Genomic DNA, 18,446 nt, shown 5'->3' with positions numbered 1-18,446 from the left:
AACATCTCTCCTATGAGGAAAGGCTGAGAGGGCTGAGACTGTTCAATATGGAGAAGGCTTGGAGAGGATCTTATCAATGTATATAAATACTTGAAGGGAGAGGATGCAAAAAGAGTGCTAGGCTCTTTTCAGTGGTACCCAATACTTAAATGATGGAGTTTGAGCAAAGTTTGTTTAGATCAGGTGGTACTTAATTACTTTGTAAAAGTATCTTCCTGCAAAATATTAAAGGTCATTCAACGGAAAACAGAAGAAAGAAGAGTTAGGAATTGAAGACAGAAATATTAGAAATGAAGCAGACAATAATAAATAATTTTTTTTAGCAAATAACAAAGTAGTGTATTTTTCATCTTGCAGTGTTTTTTAAATTCAAACTAAATGCCTTTCTAGATGATGAATTAAATGAAACCTGAGTTAATGGGCTCAAGCAGAGGTAAAAGAGTGAAATAGAATGAAGTCAGTCTAAATCTAAGTGTTCCTTTCATGTTTAAGATTTATAAATTGAGACTTTATGGAATGTATGAGATAAATTTCTTTCTGTGGCTATACTCTTATAAAGCAGGTTCTTCAGTGGTGCTCTGTTAGTTAATATTTATTTAATCTCTAATAGAACTATTCTGTTGTATCCATATTCACTGCACTTTCAACTGCAAAACAGTATTTGGCATCATTAACCACTTGACCTTTTTTTTTTTTTTTTTTCTTATCCTTGTTTGTATTGGAGGAATAGTCCTCAACATTAAATAGAAACCGTTAGAGTCTATAAAGGCATAATTGAACACAACTGCAATCAGAGTCTTGCAGATGTAGTCTGGCATTGCAGGGAAATAATCTGATTTAAATTAATGCACTTGGTTTCACTTCTGTAGATTGTGAAAAATAATCTGTGAATTCAAATTTACACATGAACAGTGAGTTGTATAGTAGTTTCAGGGTGCTATTTATCTGAAAGTATCGTCACCATATAACTTGGTAGGGAAACCAGTATACTTATTTAGCATAGTTGCAGAAACCCAAAGTAAAAATAAATACTGTTTTTATCAGAGCTGAGGAGAAACAGATAGAGGAAGAAATAAATATAAGGAGTGTTCTGGCTGGATATATTACAAATTACAAACATACACTACGTCAATAAATATGCCAGATCTAAGTAATGGTTAAATTGGGTATCAGTATTTTGGTTATGCTAATAAAATAAATACATTGTATATAGTTTAGATTTTAGCATAGGAGTGAGATTATTAAATATTTGTAAAAATTCTATAGTTAAAATGAAGTGGCATCCTTGTATGGGTCCTTTTGCGTAGAGATCCCCACTCTCTGGATTTCTGCATGCACCTCCTCCTGAACCTTGGAAGTCATTGAAATGCATATTGAGGGAAAGCTTAGTCATTCTTCTCAGCTTTCTTGTTGTGCACCGAATGGCTCCTTTGAAATTATGTTAGTATTTTCCCCGTTTTCCATCCTTGGGCACTGCCACCGAAAGCAGTGGAGGGAGATTGCAGGCATCTATCTGATTGACTAATAAGAGATTTTTCCAAATGCTGTGACTGCAGAAAACTATGACTACTCTCATTGAAGTGCATACATCAAGCATTATTTAGTGCTGATTAGTTCCAAACTCATTTTCAGTTACCTGTTTTTGTAATATATCAGTCTCCCCTTGAAAGCTTTTCTTTTCCCCAGTTGTTTTTATAGTTTAACAAGTGTAGACTGATTTTCATGCTGTCTTATATACCTAACATTTATTTTAAGGTCTATCCTCATTGTATCTTTGAGGTTCTGTAATCTCCATTATTTCTGTGTCTTTTTAGTCCTTTAGTGAAGATTTCTGTCACATCAACAGAGTTGCTAAAACGATTGGCTATGTTTCTGCTTGCAGCAGTCTTTCAAGAAAATTCTGTTGCTGCAGGACATAAATTAGTGCATTAAACTAGAGGTGCATTTTCTGAATGGAATAAACCAAGCTTTCTAAATTCTGCAAGTTTTGATGCCTGAGTTTAACTTGCAGCCATTAAGATAGTTCAAGAACATGCTAATACCTTTAAATTCTGTTAAATATGCTTGGCTGAAGAAGACAGACAGGGAAAGCTTTTTTTCCTCCAGAGTGAGAATCTGTGGAGGATCCATGTCTATACATGGATAAAAATGCATTACTTTCAAAATAAATACATTTATATTAAGTAAATTAAGTCATTCAACTTGAGTTCAGTGCAATTGGAATGAAGAGACCCGTACATTTTCATATGTGGAACTGTAGAGTTCTGAGTGCAACAATCGATGCAGGCAGGTGTGTAAGCAATCTAGAAATTTACATTTCAATGTCTCCCGAGGTCCATGAGGAGACACATCCAGAGAATGTGTTCTCACACATGATTATCCAGAGTTGTGTGGATCTGTGGAGGAGACTATTTGGAAACTTTATTTGATGGTAAGTAACTCTGTTTGCATTGCATACAAAGAGAATACATAAATAAAATTGAATTCAGCTCCGTTATGTTCGGGTCTGCAGTGTGATCTTAGTATGTATAGAGTGTAGATAGTTCTTTTGATTATTTTGGATATGTAAACCAAAATCCCAGAACAGTGTGCACAGGTATTCTGATCCCAGAAATATGCAAATTACAAAATTGTTAGGTGTCCTTATTCTTGGCAATGTCTGTTGTAATAACAATGAAGGAACAAGGACAGAGGTAGGCTGTGGAGATAACAAGAGGGCGGTTTCCATGGCTATTGAATGCAATTATTTTATCACACTTTGATTTGTAAACTGCAGTGCTGTTTCTTTTTTTTTCATTTGGGAGAGGAGGGGCACAGAGAAGAATGCTTTCACAAATACACACGGCTGTAAACTGAGGCAGCTGTTTGATAAGTAATGGTTCTCTTTGAAATCAGATAATTAAAAACTATACATTTGCATGAACAAACTGGTTGACAGTTGTCTAATGAAAACTTCTTAGTGCTTTGAAGTAGGAAAGTTTACTATATTTCTCAGATGTTCTCTGGAAACTGTATTTTCTCAGCAAAATTCCTCTGCTATATAATAATGGTGTATAATGAATATTTACTTAAACTGATCTATCATGTTGGTTTTTTTTTTTTTTAAATAAAATATCAGCTTATTATTGATTTTTGATATGTGATCTGAGAAAACACTGTTCATCTCAAGCACTTTAAAAAACCCAAACAAAACCACACATATAAAGTGTTTAGGAAGTATGAGCTTTAAACTCTTACTGTGTTTGGAATCACTTGTAAAATGAGTATAATGCTTTAGTAGTAGAATAATACACTTTATTTTCTCATGAAGTAGAGATACATTTAGAAAAGTAAACAAATGGAATGCTCACCTAGCTGATGCGTACATACTTACAATGAATGCTATGTCATAGACTGCATCCTGCAAGCTCTTTGGCGTGTGCATAAGTCTGAAATTTAAATTGCCTTTTTGTTTCATTCAGAAAATTTAGTAATATTCCTATATTATCTTTGTTTAACTTTTTAATTAAAGATGGCCTAATTACTTATATGTTAAAGCTAAGTACTAATAAATGCTGAGTTACCTAGATAAATATTCTAGTACATCTTTCTTTATTCTTGAGAATATATATATATATATACACACACAGACACACACACACACACACACACTTATATATACATTTTCGTTTGTGTTCCATGTCAGTTGGCAAGGGATGAAATTGAAATTGCCTTCTGCTATTTCAGTATCTCTCACTGGATGAATGAAATATTTCTTTTTAATTCATGTGCATAAATTGCAGAAGCATAATTGTTGGCTGGTCTGTTTTTACCTCCCATTGTCCAAAGTAGAAAAATCTACACGTATGCTTTAATGAAAGAAATTCACAAAAAATATTGTCATTAACTTTATTTTTCCTAAAAGGTTCATGCTATAATATAAGAGATTTTAATATCTCCAAGTAATTGCTGTTAAGAGAAAATAATTTTACAGACCATTTTGTAGTTTACCGAGGATGTTGCATTTTCATTCTTAAAAGTGAATATAAAAATATGAATCTTCTTTCAGTACGTTTCTGCCTCATGCTTTAAACTGATATAATTTGTAATTATACAGGAGGTGCTGCATGTTGCAGGAGTGGAAATGCAGTTAACAGCTGCTGTTTCATTTTTGACTGTTCTGCAAGAGGAGTCGGTATCCATTCATACATACTCCCACTCCTTCCTACACATCATTCTTCAGAACCTGGAACACAGAGATGCAGGTCAGGGCTGGACAACTATACAGATGACTGATTGCTTCTTTATGTTTTGTTTCCTTAGTGACCGTACAATACTGTGTAAAGCAGTGAGTGCAATCACTGTGACTTTGTATCTAGACTTGCATGAATGAAAAGATTTTTGCATGCTGGCCACTTACATACTGATATTTAAATGTAATTCTGATTGAAGCAAACAAAACCACTTTGTCTGAAGGACTAAATCCTGAAGTTGTTACTGAGTTCAAGCTTCTACTGAAGTATCAGAATTTTGTGGCTGAGAAAATGTAGGGAGGGTGGTTGACATTTCTTCTGTGATGATTAGTTTTCTTATACTCTGACACTGTATTTATGATACAAAGAAAAAGAAAAGGCTACATGTAAACCTAGAAAGTTTCAGTCAGCATAAAAAAAAAGGATATACTTCTAAATGAGGGAAATTATCTTTTCAAAACAAACAGGATCATTATTACATTTTGCAGCAATTGAAAAGGTAAAAGAAATGGGGACAGAATTTGCTTCTCACCTATCCTACTTCTTAGTTTGAAGTCTTGAATGTTAATTTTGTAGCTTTTAGATACAGAGGTCCTCAAGAGGTGTGTGTAAGAAGTGAGAACCAATTTTGTAAAACTGATGTGTGTTTTGTTATACTTGTTGTATGTACAACATAACACATAACCCATTTCTTTCTAACAGGTGTCAGCAATGCATGGCTAGAAACCCTTCTTGCTGTAATAGAGGCTTTACCAAAAGAGACTATCAGACATGAGGTAATAATATTCCCTCACTTATGCTAACAACAAGTTAGTAGTATTTTGTAAGATTGTATTTTCCTGCAAGGCTCATTTATTTTAGTAAGATTTGTGGCAGTTCTATGCCTGTGAAAACAGTAATGGCTGTGGAACATATTGTAAGAGAGGAGTGTGCTAAAAGGTGAGGCAGGAAGGTCTAAAAAACGCTAAAAAAAAATTTAGCGTTCTTCAGCAAATAAAGCCTATTTACTGTAACACTTCCACTGCACTTAGTATTCTCAGTAACATATTCTTATGTATCCTGTTTTGGTTTATAGGATAGTATCTCACTCTGTGTCTTCGTGAAGAAACTATATTTTGTTTGCTATTGGACTAAAATTCTGATTTCTGCTAAATGGGACTGAATGCTAGAGATCCATTTCATTGTGTATTTCAGTTGTTCTTGATGTACCAAAACAATGCCTTGCAAACACTTAGTTTTTCACTGTGTAGCTCAATAAACAGGAAGGAAATCTATCACTAAGTCATAATGTCACTTCCCTTTACTCAGCTAATTTATTCAGTTTTAAGTATTCATATTTCATTGTTAAGTTTAAAAGCTTTGCAATGTGTGTATTTTACTGTGTTTATAATTTTTAACAATATGCAAATTTAAATATATGATTGTTTATTATAAAAATACTTACTAAAATTAGTGGGTAATTGAAACCCAGCACTGTTTAAAAACATAAGCTTCTAAACAGTGAAAGGTCAGGTCATAAAAAAAAAAAAAAAAAGAAAAATTTTTCTAGTCACCTCCAATATCTAACTGTAATGTAATTTTAAAGATGCCATTTAAACAAGATGGAGTTTGTTGCCTGATTTGTCTCCAGGATCACATTTTAAGTTTCCACAAAAATTTGCTTTGGGAAGAAAACAGTGCATGATAAAGCAGTGTTGATTCAGCAGCTATACAGAAACCTGAATTGGAAAAGGATGCTTTTGTGTTACTTCAAGGATCTTTGTATCAGAAAACTTGGAATATTCTAGTTAATTTTTTTGTAAGTAAAAATCATAGGACAATCATAGATTCCAAGGACATAAGGAAAGGTGTGTGTCTCAAACCAAAGGTCAGTCTAACCCACTATCCTGTCTCTGGCAGCAGCCACTTCATGGGAGAGACTGTGTCTAGGTCAGTAAGTGGAGCTGGGATAGACGTGGTGTGTTTGCTGTCATAGTTCAAAGACCATATAAGTAATATGCAGACTGTAGATAACTACTGATATGTTTCTTTATGCAGCATTATAGTTAGAAGCATACCTTAATGTACCAATTCTAGTCTGGGTGATCTGTTTTTCCTTAGGGTGGTAAGAGGAGAAGAAAAATGCTTTTAGAATATTGTCGGACTTTCGTGCCCTGTCTGTTTTCCTGTTATGGATCTCTGCAGAAGAGCTTGAGTGAGGAACTGTGGCAGACTACAGGAGAAACCTCTCTGTAATGTTTCTCCTGGCCTGGCACCTGGATTTCTGTGATTATTTCTGGGCAAAAAAATAATATATCGAGGTGATCCAGCAAATGACAGCAGAGTACCAATAAAGATGCAGATTTTCTCCATCTGTATGGAAATTAAACCTCTTCCCTTCAGAGCCCCAAAGTATGCATAATTGAGAGGGATCGTTGCCTCAAAACATTATATCAAAAGAGGTGTTTCCTGAGAAAACTTATGAGAAGGAATCTCAGAGAGGCTTCCTTTTTCTTTCTCTATTTTTTTTTTTACTGTGCAGGAATGTATTTAACAACTTTTGTGAAAATTACCAGCTAATAGCTATAAATATTCATACACTGCTTAGTCTCAAAATAAAGACACAAGTAGACAGATGTAAAACGGTGGCTGTGATGTGAATCATAAACTGCTATTTGGGCCAAGATATGGGCTTAATATGCTATAATTAGCACTGAATATTAAATACGGGTTTCCAGTAGACTATTAATGTACATAGGCATCATTATTGTTAGTACTGATTAATTCCCTGAAAGTGGTAGATGACATTTGGGGTATGTTTTTCTAGATTTTTTTTTTTTTAAGAGGAGGAATATGTTATTTACTGCTTAAATATCTGCGTTCATATTTCTTTTTTCTTTCATATAGATCTTGAATCCACTTGTTTCCAAAGCACAGCTTTCTCAAACACTTCAGTCCCGCTTAGTTAGTTGTAAAATCATGGGAAAATTAGCTAACAAATTTGAAGCTCATATGTAAGTAGACTGTACATATATTTTCATTTCATAGTATATACCAGTATTTCTTTGTTAGTGGGCAAAAATTGCTACAAAAAAGTAGACTTTATTGCAAAAATTAAATGCTTTCTTTTTACAGATCCCTTTATCTAGATATTAATTAATAATTAAAAAAATGTTCATTATGTAACTAGCATATTCAGTCTTGGTTCCTTGGTTTATAATTCAGTTTGTATGTTCTTCCACAGGTTTGAATGGGTACCATTTTCATGCCATTCTTCCATATTGTTTTTCTTATTAGGAAGTAAGCTAAACAGTGGATTTCTCTGCAATTTAAAGACAAAAGACAACTTCATTACCTTAGAGTTTCTTGTTATAACAAGAAGAATCCTGTTCCTAACTTTTTTTTTTTTTTTTTTTTTATAACTTGTAGAAAAGTATAACTTGTAGAAAAATATAACTTGTAGATAGAAAAATATTTTTTTTTCTATCCCTATTTATATGGAGGTGTATCAAGAGCCACTGTTGTTGCCTGATATTATCTAGCTCTTAGATTTAATGTCTGTGAGTCTGGACAGTGGTGCTGAAGAGGAAAACGATGGAAGTAAATCTGAATAACTAATCTGCCCAAAGCCATTGGTATTGCACATTCCTTGGACAATTTATCCAGTCTTATGATAGTAGGACTATTTCACCAAATGTGTTTCCTATCCAGGCAATTGGCCACATGTGATTTTGCATTAGAGAAGAAATCCAGAGATCTACTAAATGCACAGAAACCCTGTTGAGCTGAGGAAGTCTGCTCTAATAATGGTTTTGATCTGCCCCAAAATGCAAGAATTCAGTATAACAGAAAAGATGAACAACAGGACTGTATGCCAAGACATTTAGGAATAAATTTCTTTAAATTGTGATTTTTTTTCTTCCAATAAAAAAGAACTAGAAGCAACCAAAAGGAAGCTATCTACACCTTAATTTGCTATGTAGACTACGCTTGTTGGGCATGATGAAGTTAATTTGCATGTTTTTTTGAGAAAGTTTGAGAATTTTTTGAGATTGTTATCAAAGCCTTCAAATCTTTATCTTCAAAATTTGTAGAATTCTGGCAGAATCACAATTGCTTTTATTTATTTGATGTTACAGTCTCATGAAAATAAAGTGACTTTCCAGATTACTTGTAATCTTATGAGAAATTATAATAGTGCTAGCCATAATAAATTCATGTAATCATACCTTCTTTTGTTGTGTTTCTTTAATATGATTCCTTGCTTTTCAGAAGTAGGAAATCCCTAATTACAGTGAACAGATATTAGCACCATTTCTGTACAGAAGCTACATGTTAAGAAGATGGCTGAGAATTTTCTGGGACATACTGATAGAGGGTTTTGAGTGCAGTTCAGAGGGCTGAAAAGAGATCTGGATCTGCTGGTTTAGAATGTGACAGGCTAAGTAAGATTCATGACACACTCTCATTCTCCTTGTGTGAGATGTCTTGGCTTAGGAGATGTGTCTGGCCTCAGGAGCAGGCAATATATAAGCATATCTTCATATTCTTCTTCAGAATGGCACCATTTTACTCATAAAATTTATACTGTAATTAAAATTTCGCATGACTCCCAGGTTATTTTAGAGTATTGAAAAAGTCCTGACCTTGGAATAGAACACTAGTTTTTCAACCCTCTGTTCCAACAGCTAGTTAAAACCAAGTCTTTTTTGAAAGTAATCTCTACTTCAGCGTATTCTAAAATGCCAAACTCTCAAGACTTTGAACAAGTTTTGAAACTTGAGGCCAAATTTTTCTGTAAGAAGTAAATTAATTTTCACTGGAATGAGTGGAGGCTGTGCAAGCTGGCTTGAAAATTTGCTTGTCTATGTCTTCATATTATTTCTCTTGAGTTTTGCAACAACATAAGGATTTGGATAGAGATATTTTATGAATACTTATGACAGCATCTTGGGCAGTGAAAGGAAACACAATGGCTGATTCTGCCAAGTTGTGGTATGTGTTTTTACTTAAATATAATTCAAAATAGTTATTTTGTATCTGCCATTGATTTAACATGAATACTTGGGTCTACTTGCATAAAGGCATTGCAGTACTGAAGCTTTTAATCTGTCTTTTTCTACTTCCCAAATACCACTTTGGCGATACATGCATACCAAAGATGAGGTATTAGAGACTGTTAATTGGGATTTGCACTTCCATTTATGTAATTCTTTGTATTCTTACAGTGGCTGTTCAAAATTGTACTGAAGATGGTTATTAAATGACGACAGCAACTCTAAGCCTACCTACTATTTTTGTAGTTCAAAAAAAAGATAGATAAAATATGAGCAAATTATAATGACTGTATATAATCCCTTTGGTCTTTCTGTGTAGCACATATTTGCATCTGATGTACAGTATTCTTTTACTCAAAAAAAAAAATTTACCATGTGTGATAAATTAGTTTAATAAAAAATTGTCATTAGAAGTAATATATTGGTAAAATTTGAGTGGATCCACTACAGAGTGGATTTTGTATATTGTTGTTCTGTATGTATTAATAAAGAATGTTCACGTTTTTAGTATTAAAAGAGAGATTCTTCCACTGGTAAAATCACTGTGCCAGGATGTGGAATATGAAGTTAGAACTTGCATGTGTCGGCAACTGGAACATATAGCTCAAGGAATAGGGTGAGTACAGTTTGCATAACTGCTTTTAAATGCAAAATCTTTCTCTAAAATATCAAATGGTAACCTAAAAACTCATTTTAAGATTTCTGACTTAATTCATGCATACTCAGTAATGAATTTGGAGTGTACAGATGTGTTCTTAGGAATCAGCTGTTTGCAGTTGGCTCTTTTCCGTTTCCAGATTTTTTTCTTTCTCTCTGATAGTAAAATTGCTGAACCATACAAACAACAGGTTTTTTTGTAAATAATGAGTTCATCTATAGCTTCTTGAAATCATCTCAATTATCCATTGATGTCATTGGGTTTATTTAAAAATGGAAGAGGATTATGGCAAGTATTAGCAGTTTCTAATAATTACTGTGCATTTTTTTGTGAAAGGATGCTAAATGTGTTTTGTAAGCAAATTTCAGTTCAGTATCAACTTTTACTCTAAGCTTGAAGACCTTCAATATTGCACATACAGGAATAGAAAAAGTCTAGAACTTTTATTTTAATAAATAGAACATGTCAACTACCCACAGAAGATTGGTCTGTGAGTGAGCAAATATTTTAAAATTCCAGATCTGTCCATCTGTAACTATGTCAGGAAGAAAAAAAAAAAGCAGTAACTTCTCTTACAGACTGGAAGAAGTTATCAAGTAAGGTTCCCTACCCTGTATTACACAGTGGGGATAGATTAGATCTTAGGAGTCCCTCTGGCTTTTAATATTGTGAATTTATGAGAAAATTCAAGAATCAGGCTGAAACTGAAATGTAATTTGAAAGATACAGTAAATATGCACTTCAGTTTGTTAGTACTGGTGTTTGTGGAAAAGATGCCTCCCTGTGGCTGTGATTTTTTTTTTTTTTTAAATGGAGAATTATGTTGTGGTTTAGCTTCTGAGTTATTAAAAAAAAACAAACAGAAACAAACCACCAGAAATTCCTCTAGCAATGTGATTTATTTCACAGCCATGGAATGCTGGAAAAGTGTATGTTTAGACAATGCTTTGGCTTACTCAGATATAAGGAATGAATATTCACAGCAAGAACCAAGTATTACTGCCAAGTACTTAATTTAACTTTGTTTTGGTAAGGTCATGCAGGATGGTAATTTCTAGATTCCTAGATAAACTTGTCTTTTTTGCATACAAAATACTTTTATATATGTCCTTTAGGCACCTCTTCTGCAAGGTCCTTGTCCTGCAAAAGTTCAAGGGAGTGAATAATGTGAAAACACGATATTACTCATCTCAGTAAAGTTACTCTTTTATTTTCCATATTGGCTTTGAATTTAAAAGAACTTGTGATTAGAGAGAACTAAGGTAGTATTTGTCAATGTTGTTGATAATTTGTAAAACTGGAAATTTAACATGCATTTTACTAAAATGAATTACTGAATAATTTGAGTTTGCATTTATTTTTACTGTATTTATGTATCTCATGTATATCTCTATCTTAAAATTGAATTTTGTTTAATGGAAGATTAAAGATGAGTGAAAGAGAGGGTACTGTTTTATCTTCAGGGAGTGACCAGTTTGGATTTTTTTCCATAACTACTGAGTTTTGAAGGGAGGCACAGTTCTGTCATACTAATTTGAAGATTTTTGATGCCACCAAAATGGAAATGCACAGAAACATGTTTGCACATAATTTATTTTTTCCTCTTTCTCCCCCCCTGTCTTTTCCCCCTGATTTCTGAGTCTTTATTTAGGATGTAGTCCTACCTTTCTCTCCCCTAAGCATTCCTAGGCCACATGTTCTTGTCTATCACAATCACCTTCCTCCCTCTTTTCTCATTTGTTATTGCTCAATCCCATGAGATTTTTTTGGTCTCTTATTTGAGATACTGTCTGCATTTCCATGGATTCCTCTAACATTCTCAGTTAAACTCCGCTATAGTCAAGAATTAATCATATGAATTTGTCTTTGAAAATTATTTCTGCCACGTAATACGGAAAAATAGTTTTGTTTGATTTTTTGTTAAATAGTGTAAGCATGATATTCTGAGTAAAATAACTCTTATCTAGGATATGCATATAGTTAGAGAAAATTCCTTTCAGATATTACTGAAATATTCTTAGGTTGCAAAAATCTATAGCTGCACAGATTTCCTTGCCTTGTGGCTCAGTCTATCGAGAAGCAGAAAATCGTTTTGGTGGTAGCGTTTAGGAAGCACTCAGTTTGTTGGAATCTGTGTGAATTTGCTTTCAGCAGTTTTATTTTACATTTAAGATAGGTATATGTACAGCCAGGTGTTAGAATAAGAACTAAATGTGTGCCTTTGCGTCCTTTTCCTCGCTCCAAATACTGTTTAAGTTCAACGTATACTAAGCAGTGTGAAAGAAGAAGCAAAAAAGTTGTTTTCATTTGTAACAAGGTGACTATATCTTATACTAATAAGTGACCATTTTGGAAAGAAAATAACACTTTATTAATTCTGTTTAGTGTCTTTTAAATGAACTAAATTGCATTTATTATACCTGTGAGCTGAAAGTCTTAAAACAAGATAGGTGATATGTAGTGACAAATGACAGTATTACTGGCAATTTACCCAGTTTAATAGGGTTAAATACATAGTTATCAATTAATAGTCCATTCTGTATATTTTTCTTTAACTCTTTCCTACCCAACTTTTATTTTTATCTTTAATGTATCCATATACACTGTTCTCCCTCTGAGACTTTTGCCTGGTCCGTTCCCAATGATTTCGATGCTTTAATCTTTTAATCTCATAAGAAATGGTGAACTGTTGGTATTTTCAGTATGTAAACTATTGCAATATTTCATGTTGAGGATGAATAGGTATAGGAAAATAAAGATAATTAAATAAACAGAAATAAGCACATTTTTAGGTAAATGCTGAAGGCATAATGAGACAACAGTCCCAACGCTTATTTTTACTATTTAGTGATATCACCACTAAATTATATAATGTAATTTTCTCATAATTTTATCTGAATGATTAATCATCTGTTTGGAAGGATACTGTTAAACTACATCTTGATTTGCTGTTAGTAATAAACTGCATAAGGTGCAAATCACTGAAGCTGATTATAAGCATTTGATAGTATTATTGTTCATACCGATTTACAAAAGGGATAGCTGTTACTTGTTTAGTCTGATTGGAAGGGGTATTTTGGACATTTTTATTTCAGTAAAAGTCTGGCACCCTGGAGGTTGTGATCACTTCTGTATTGAAAATTGTGATTGAAACGGCGGAGTAAATTCTTCATACACAGTTGCTCAAAGTATCAAACGCAGTTTCAATTTTGTCATCTTGGTTAATGTTTATGTTGTGTAGTTTTATCAGAGTGTTTCCATGCAGTTTTGTTTTGGGCAGAATAACATCGGGGGCCAGATCCCTGGCTATTATAAATTGCTGAGGTCCCATGCTTGAGATGTGGTGCTTAGAACAGCTTTCACTAATTGACAAGCTCATACATGAAAACAGGACAAAGTGGGCTTCTTAACTCAAATGCAGACAAATTTAAACACTGGAAATCTTGACTTATATAAATAAGAAGTGTGACAGAATGAAGTGGAAATACTGGGTATGTCTTCCCAGTTCTTGTTGTTAGTAAGGCTGCAGAAAAGATCTTTCTAATCTCTTAACAGTCAAGAATCAGTTATACACTGGGGCATGGGAAATAATGCTGGTTGGTAGCTTCTACAGAAGCTATGCTTTTGCTCCAAGAAGTGAATCTCTTTTTATCTTACTTATGCCAGTCACCTTCCTGCACAAATAGTTCTGTTAAGAGTATTTGACTCCCCTTAGTCACTACTCTGATTAAACTCTGATTTCTAAGTCAGTCTCTTATACAGCAATCTGCTGCCAGTGTATAGATTCAAGTTGCCAGGTCTGTGACACACAACAGTGCTAGCAATTACCAAGGCAAAGAGACCAGCAGAACCCTTTCTTTAATACTTTAAAACAAGCCTAAAAGCTAATGTTTGGACTAGTTGGAAGCCGTGTTTTCCCTGAGCAGTAGTTGTTTACCCTCTGTAAAGAAGGCTTAGCTTTGAAGCATAAGGTTTCCAGACACTTCAGTCCAACATGACTCATGTTTGATAATTTTTGGCTTTGGACCATTGCATTGAGCAGTTTCTACATATTGGATCAGAAGAGTTTTCTTAGTAACAGTGAAGTAGCTGGACTCCTTTTGATTTTTTTTCAGACTCCATTTTCTCTGATTTAGATCTAATGTGAATGCTTTTTTAGTGATGAATTTCTCATTTTAAATTTGCATGTTTCTTTGGGTGGCAAAGAAAAAAAGTCTTGAGATTGACTGGAGGTTTTTATTTAATTTCCATTTTCTTACAACTTTGTTAATTCTTCCTTCATGACTACCCAAAAAATATCTAAATGAACGTTTCAAGGAAGAATTCTGTTTTGCTGTGGCAATATTGTTTTATTGTGAGTTTTCTCTTGACTGCTTACCTCACTTTGCAGGACAGAACTAACAAAAACTGTGGTGCTTCCTGAATTAATAGAACTGGCAAGAGATGAGGGCAGCAGTGTACGCCTTGCAGCTTTTGAGACTTTAGTGAATCTGCTCGATATGTTTGATGCAGGTAAGAATTTAATTTACTAGCCCAGTTCTTAATGCTTTAATGCATCTTGTAAATGTATTTAAATGCTTTTTTTTTTCTGCCTGCATTCTTCAGACATTTTTGGTTTTATTTAGTTTATTGTTTTACTCTCTATATATTTCATGTCTTCCAGTGCATTACACATAGTAAGTTTTAAGGAAGGTGAACCAGTTGTCCATGAAATCAGTTACCTTAGTCCAAGTTTCTAATGTAATGTGCCTAAATGGAAGGAGTAAAATTACTATATAAATGACAGGCATATAGGTTTGTTAGTATTTATTTAATGCTATCAATACACGTAATACAAAATGTTAGCTCCACAGGTGTCATTGCTTATGCTTTTTTTGCTCTTAACTAGTTTTTGCCTCTTAATGTGAAGTAAATCTAGTCTTAATTAGAGACGGCAGCCTGCCTGCTGAGCTGAAGAACCCAGACTGAGGCTATGATACGATATTTGTGTGTGTATCAGTAAACCTTGCAGGTTTTAACATCCAGTGTTATATGTCAAATACATTTATAAATTTTGGAACAGAAAATGTTTATCTTGTTCCATACACAGCAGTGTGCACAATTGATCAGTTTTAGAGGTACTAAGCATCAGCTCAAGCTTGATCCCTTTAAGCTTGTGGCTATATGGCAGTGATAGCTTTCTTCTTTGCAATGATAAATTGTGTGTATTTTATAAAGCTTTTCTGTATTTAAAGCAGGCAATCTAAATGCATGTATTTTTCTCAGCACTCTATATCTTTCCTCTGATCAACATGCATATTTCATGCTTCTCCAGATGTAGGGGTGAGTGTCTGTGTCTTCATGTGAGGAAGGAGAAATTCTTTGTTGTATCTGGTTCTTTTGGCATAGTGGTGGTTGGTTACCTATGTGCATGCCTCTCAGGTTCTCATCACCAGTTCACCATTGACTGGGGCAGACTTTAAGGAGAGCTACTGTGACTGCTCCAGTATGGGGGAATATTCTGGGTAAATGCTGTGCCTTGTCCTCCAATCAGCTGCTCTGTCTAGATTTCTTCAGGGGGGCGTAGAAGACGGTAACAGCCAACTTTTCTGGCTCTGTATCAGTTGTGCTCTCTGCCGTTTTTGGGGTTATTTTTTACAACTAGAAATGTACAAAGCAGCAAAGTACATGACAGATCATTGCTATAGTGTATATGAAAAAAAACCCCAACATTGTTGATCACTGCTCATTATTTGCCACTTTGCTCTTTATACTGTCTTTTTCCAAACTCTTCAGTTATTTATCTTCATTAGCAACTCTGTATCTTGCACCACATTTCCCACTCCCACTCCCATCTTACTGACTCTACTACTCCTTCCTGATGCATAAGTGAGGAGGAAATATTTACTGTACAGGAACTTGATGATGAATTACTAAAATTCATGACTGCATATAAGCCGTATGGAGGAGTACATAAAGAAATAAGATACTTTTGGGGAGAATGCCATAAATGGACTTTTTAGCAGCTAGTGTTTATATCAATAAATATGATAGTAGGTTAATTTTCAAATTTTGGAGCCTTTGCATTGATGCTATCAAGTTTGTGCTTCTCTTTGCACCTCTCAGTCTTCACTCCTCCTCCCTCATCCCACAACTGCTGTAACTACTGCTTTTAGCTGTTGAAAAAATCTTAGAGAAGGTAATCAGGGATTATTTACAGATTTGTAAGGAATGTGTTTCTAGATATTTGGTTTGTGTAGTTTTTTGTTTTGTAGCTGAACTAGAAAATGAACATTTTGAAGGTAGATGACCCCAAATTAAATCCTAGTGTCTCTTTGCCACAATTTCAAAATATTTCTTCAGGTTAAGCTAAATATTTTGTTCAGCCATAATTATTTGCTGAATTTTGGTGTTGATCTACCATTAAAAAATCCTAATCCCTTTAAAACTAGAACATTTTAAAATACAGTGGTTTTATTTAAAACAAGTCAAACCACATAAATTTATTTGATAATTTACTCATTTTATAAGGAGGCAACATGCTTGGATTTTACTTTAGTTTCTAAATTATTTCATTTTTTCCCTCTGTCCTTAATTATTTTGTTTCTCTGTGAATTTATTGCTTACCAAAAGATTTTCAACACCTTCTCAGGAGGTTGAAAAAATTAACTTCCAGCATATCCAGATTTTTCTGTTTACTGTCATGGTCATGTTTGGTCTTCATCTCCCTGTATTCCTACTATTGTTGGAAATATTATTGTAGGAGAACTGCAGTATTCTTATTCTCCTTGTATTCTTGGTGAACAGAGAAGCTAGTGACTCTGCATTTATTCTCTGTCTCATCATTTACTCGGGAATGTCTTTTCCCTAAAAGCAAACAAACCAACCAAAAAAAACAGGTAAGGTATTAAAATTTACAACCTGTATTATGGTAGTATGTTCATCATTCTCTATACCTCATTTTCCACCTCCAATGAGTGCCTGCCAAAAATACTCACAAGCATGTTAAATGAGATTTTTCACAATTTACTATGGAAGTCCACTCTGTGCTCTTTTGTTAGATGTTGACAAACTAACTTTAAAAATTTCTTTTGTTTTTCAGATGATAGAAGTCAAACTGTGCTTCCCTTAGTGAAATCATTCTGTGAAAAATCCTTCAAAGCAGATGAATCTATCCTGGTTTCTTTATCTTTCCATTTAGGGAAACTATGTAATGGATTATATGGTATGATTTAATGTTCTTTTAAAAAAAATCTTAGAACTGAGAGAAGATTAGAGTTTGAAGCTCTTGGAAAATATCCAGACTTGAATGTATCAAATGAAATGATAGTTAGGAAATGAAATATGGAAGTAAAATTCTGAAATTATCTATAGAATAAATATTGGATTCTGTGAATTTTCTCTTTGGGTGTTCATCTGTTTATTGGGTTTTTTATGTTTAAACAGGGACAGAGTTAGAGATGGAAATGTGGTGGTTTGTGTTTATTGGTTTTACTGATTTATTTTGCTTCCTTCTTGAACATTTTGGAGCTTGTGAGGCGGATGAGTGAATATTTGAAACTACATTGAAAATACTTTGAAAACACAGTATGATGTTAACTGTGTATGTTCACTTCTGTGCTTGATATCCTTTTTGAGGTACTGTACAGAGTGTGGCTCATAAGGAACTTCAGAGGAGAAAGACCTAACAGTGTGTGGATTCCCAGCTGCAGGCTGAGGCCAAATCTGTACCCATAATTTTTTGTGGTTTTCACTTGAGCTCGGTCATTCTGCCCACCATATACCCTCTACTCAGAGCTTACCTGGGAGGAAAAGCACAGAATCATGGTTTCACATTATAGAGCATTTTCCCCTAGACTCTTAAACCATTTGATTCTTCTTACAAATCTCTAAAATGATCCTTTATGATTGTGTTGGAGACTATCAAATTGACCCTTGCTTCACTACAAATAACTCAAAAGGGCTGTTCCAGTGTCAAACTGTTTACAGAAACATAAAGCTAGGACAGTCCATCCTGTTTTTGTCATGTCTTCCCAGTCTTTTCTCTGGGTTGAATGACTTTAATTGCTGATCTCTCTTCACCTCTGAACTCCGTCTGGCAAGTTCATATATTTCTTGAAGTGTTACACCTTAAGAGAGCCGAACAAAGTGAAAAGGTTACTTCATGTGTCTTGCAAGCTCTATTGCTGTTTACAGTTTTCAACATGAAAAACTGCCTCTTTTTTTTGCAACAGTTTGCAATAGTTTGACATATTTGTTCAAGTGCAGTCTACAAAGCCTTTTATTTTTTCCCAAAAGATCTGACAGCTAGTTAGTCTTTCTCTTTCCTGGCCTTGTGCAGGTGATGCAGATCTGGCTAAGCATGGTACCTTACCACTGTCCTAATGGAATAATAGGCTAAAGTTTTAAGACCATATGTTGAGTTTCTGAAGATCATTTTAAACACTATCCTCTGAATAATAAGCAGTCTCCCTCCTAGGCTGATGTTAAAAGAATATCGAATAGGCGAAGTCTCTAATCCAACATCCAAAAAAACAGTGA

General features: G+C 34.1%; 1 protein-coding gene across 2 annotated transcripts in view; it reads left to right on the top strand.

Annotated features, from left to right (window-relative positions):
• Positions 1–18,446, top strand: part of PPP4R4 (protein phosphatase 4 regulatory subunit 4) — a 72,294-nt gene that overhangs the window by 28,065 nt on the left and 25,783 nt on the right. For both annotated transcript variants that reach the window (XM_026849755.1, XM_026849754.1), the window contains exons 4-9: positions 4,097–4,244; positions 4,935–5,008; positions 7,119–7,225; positions 9,777–9,884; positions 14,317–14,438; positions 17,008–17,130. In XM_026849755.1, coding sequence (XP_026705556.1) covers positions 4,097–4,244; positions 4,935–5,008; positions 7,119–7,225; positions 9,777–9,884; positions 14,317–14,438; positions 17,008–17,130 — 682 coding nt within the window. The remainder of the gene's footprint in view (positions 1–4,096; positions 4,245–4,934; positions 5,009–7,118; positions 7,226–9,776; positions 9,885–14,316; positions 14,439–17,007; positions 17,131–18,446) is intronic.

The sequence above is a fragment of the Athene cunicularia genome (genome assembly GCF_003259725.1).
Source record: "Athene cunicularia isolate RWA chromosome 5 unlocalized genomic scaffold, athCun1 chr5_part1, whole genome shotgun sequence".
NCBI lineage: Eukaryota > Metazoa > Chordata > Aves > Strigiformes > Strigidae > Athene > Athene cunicularia.
The sequence above is the reverse complement of the archived record's forward strand: the minus strand, read 5'-3'. Positions and strand labels throughout refer to the sequence as shown.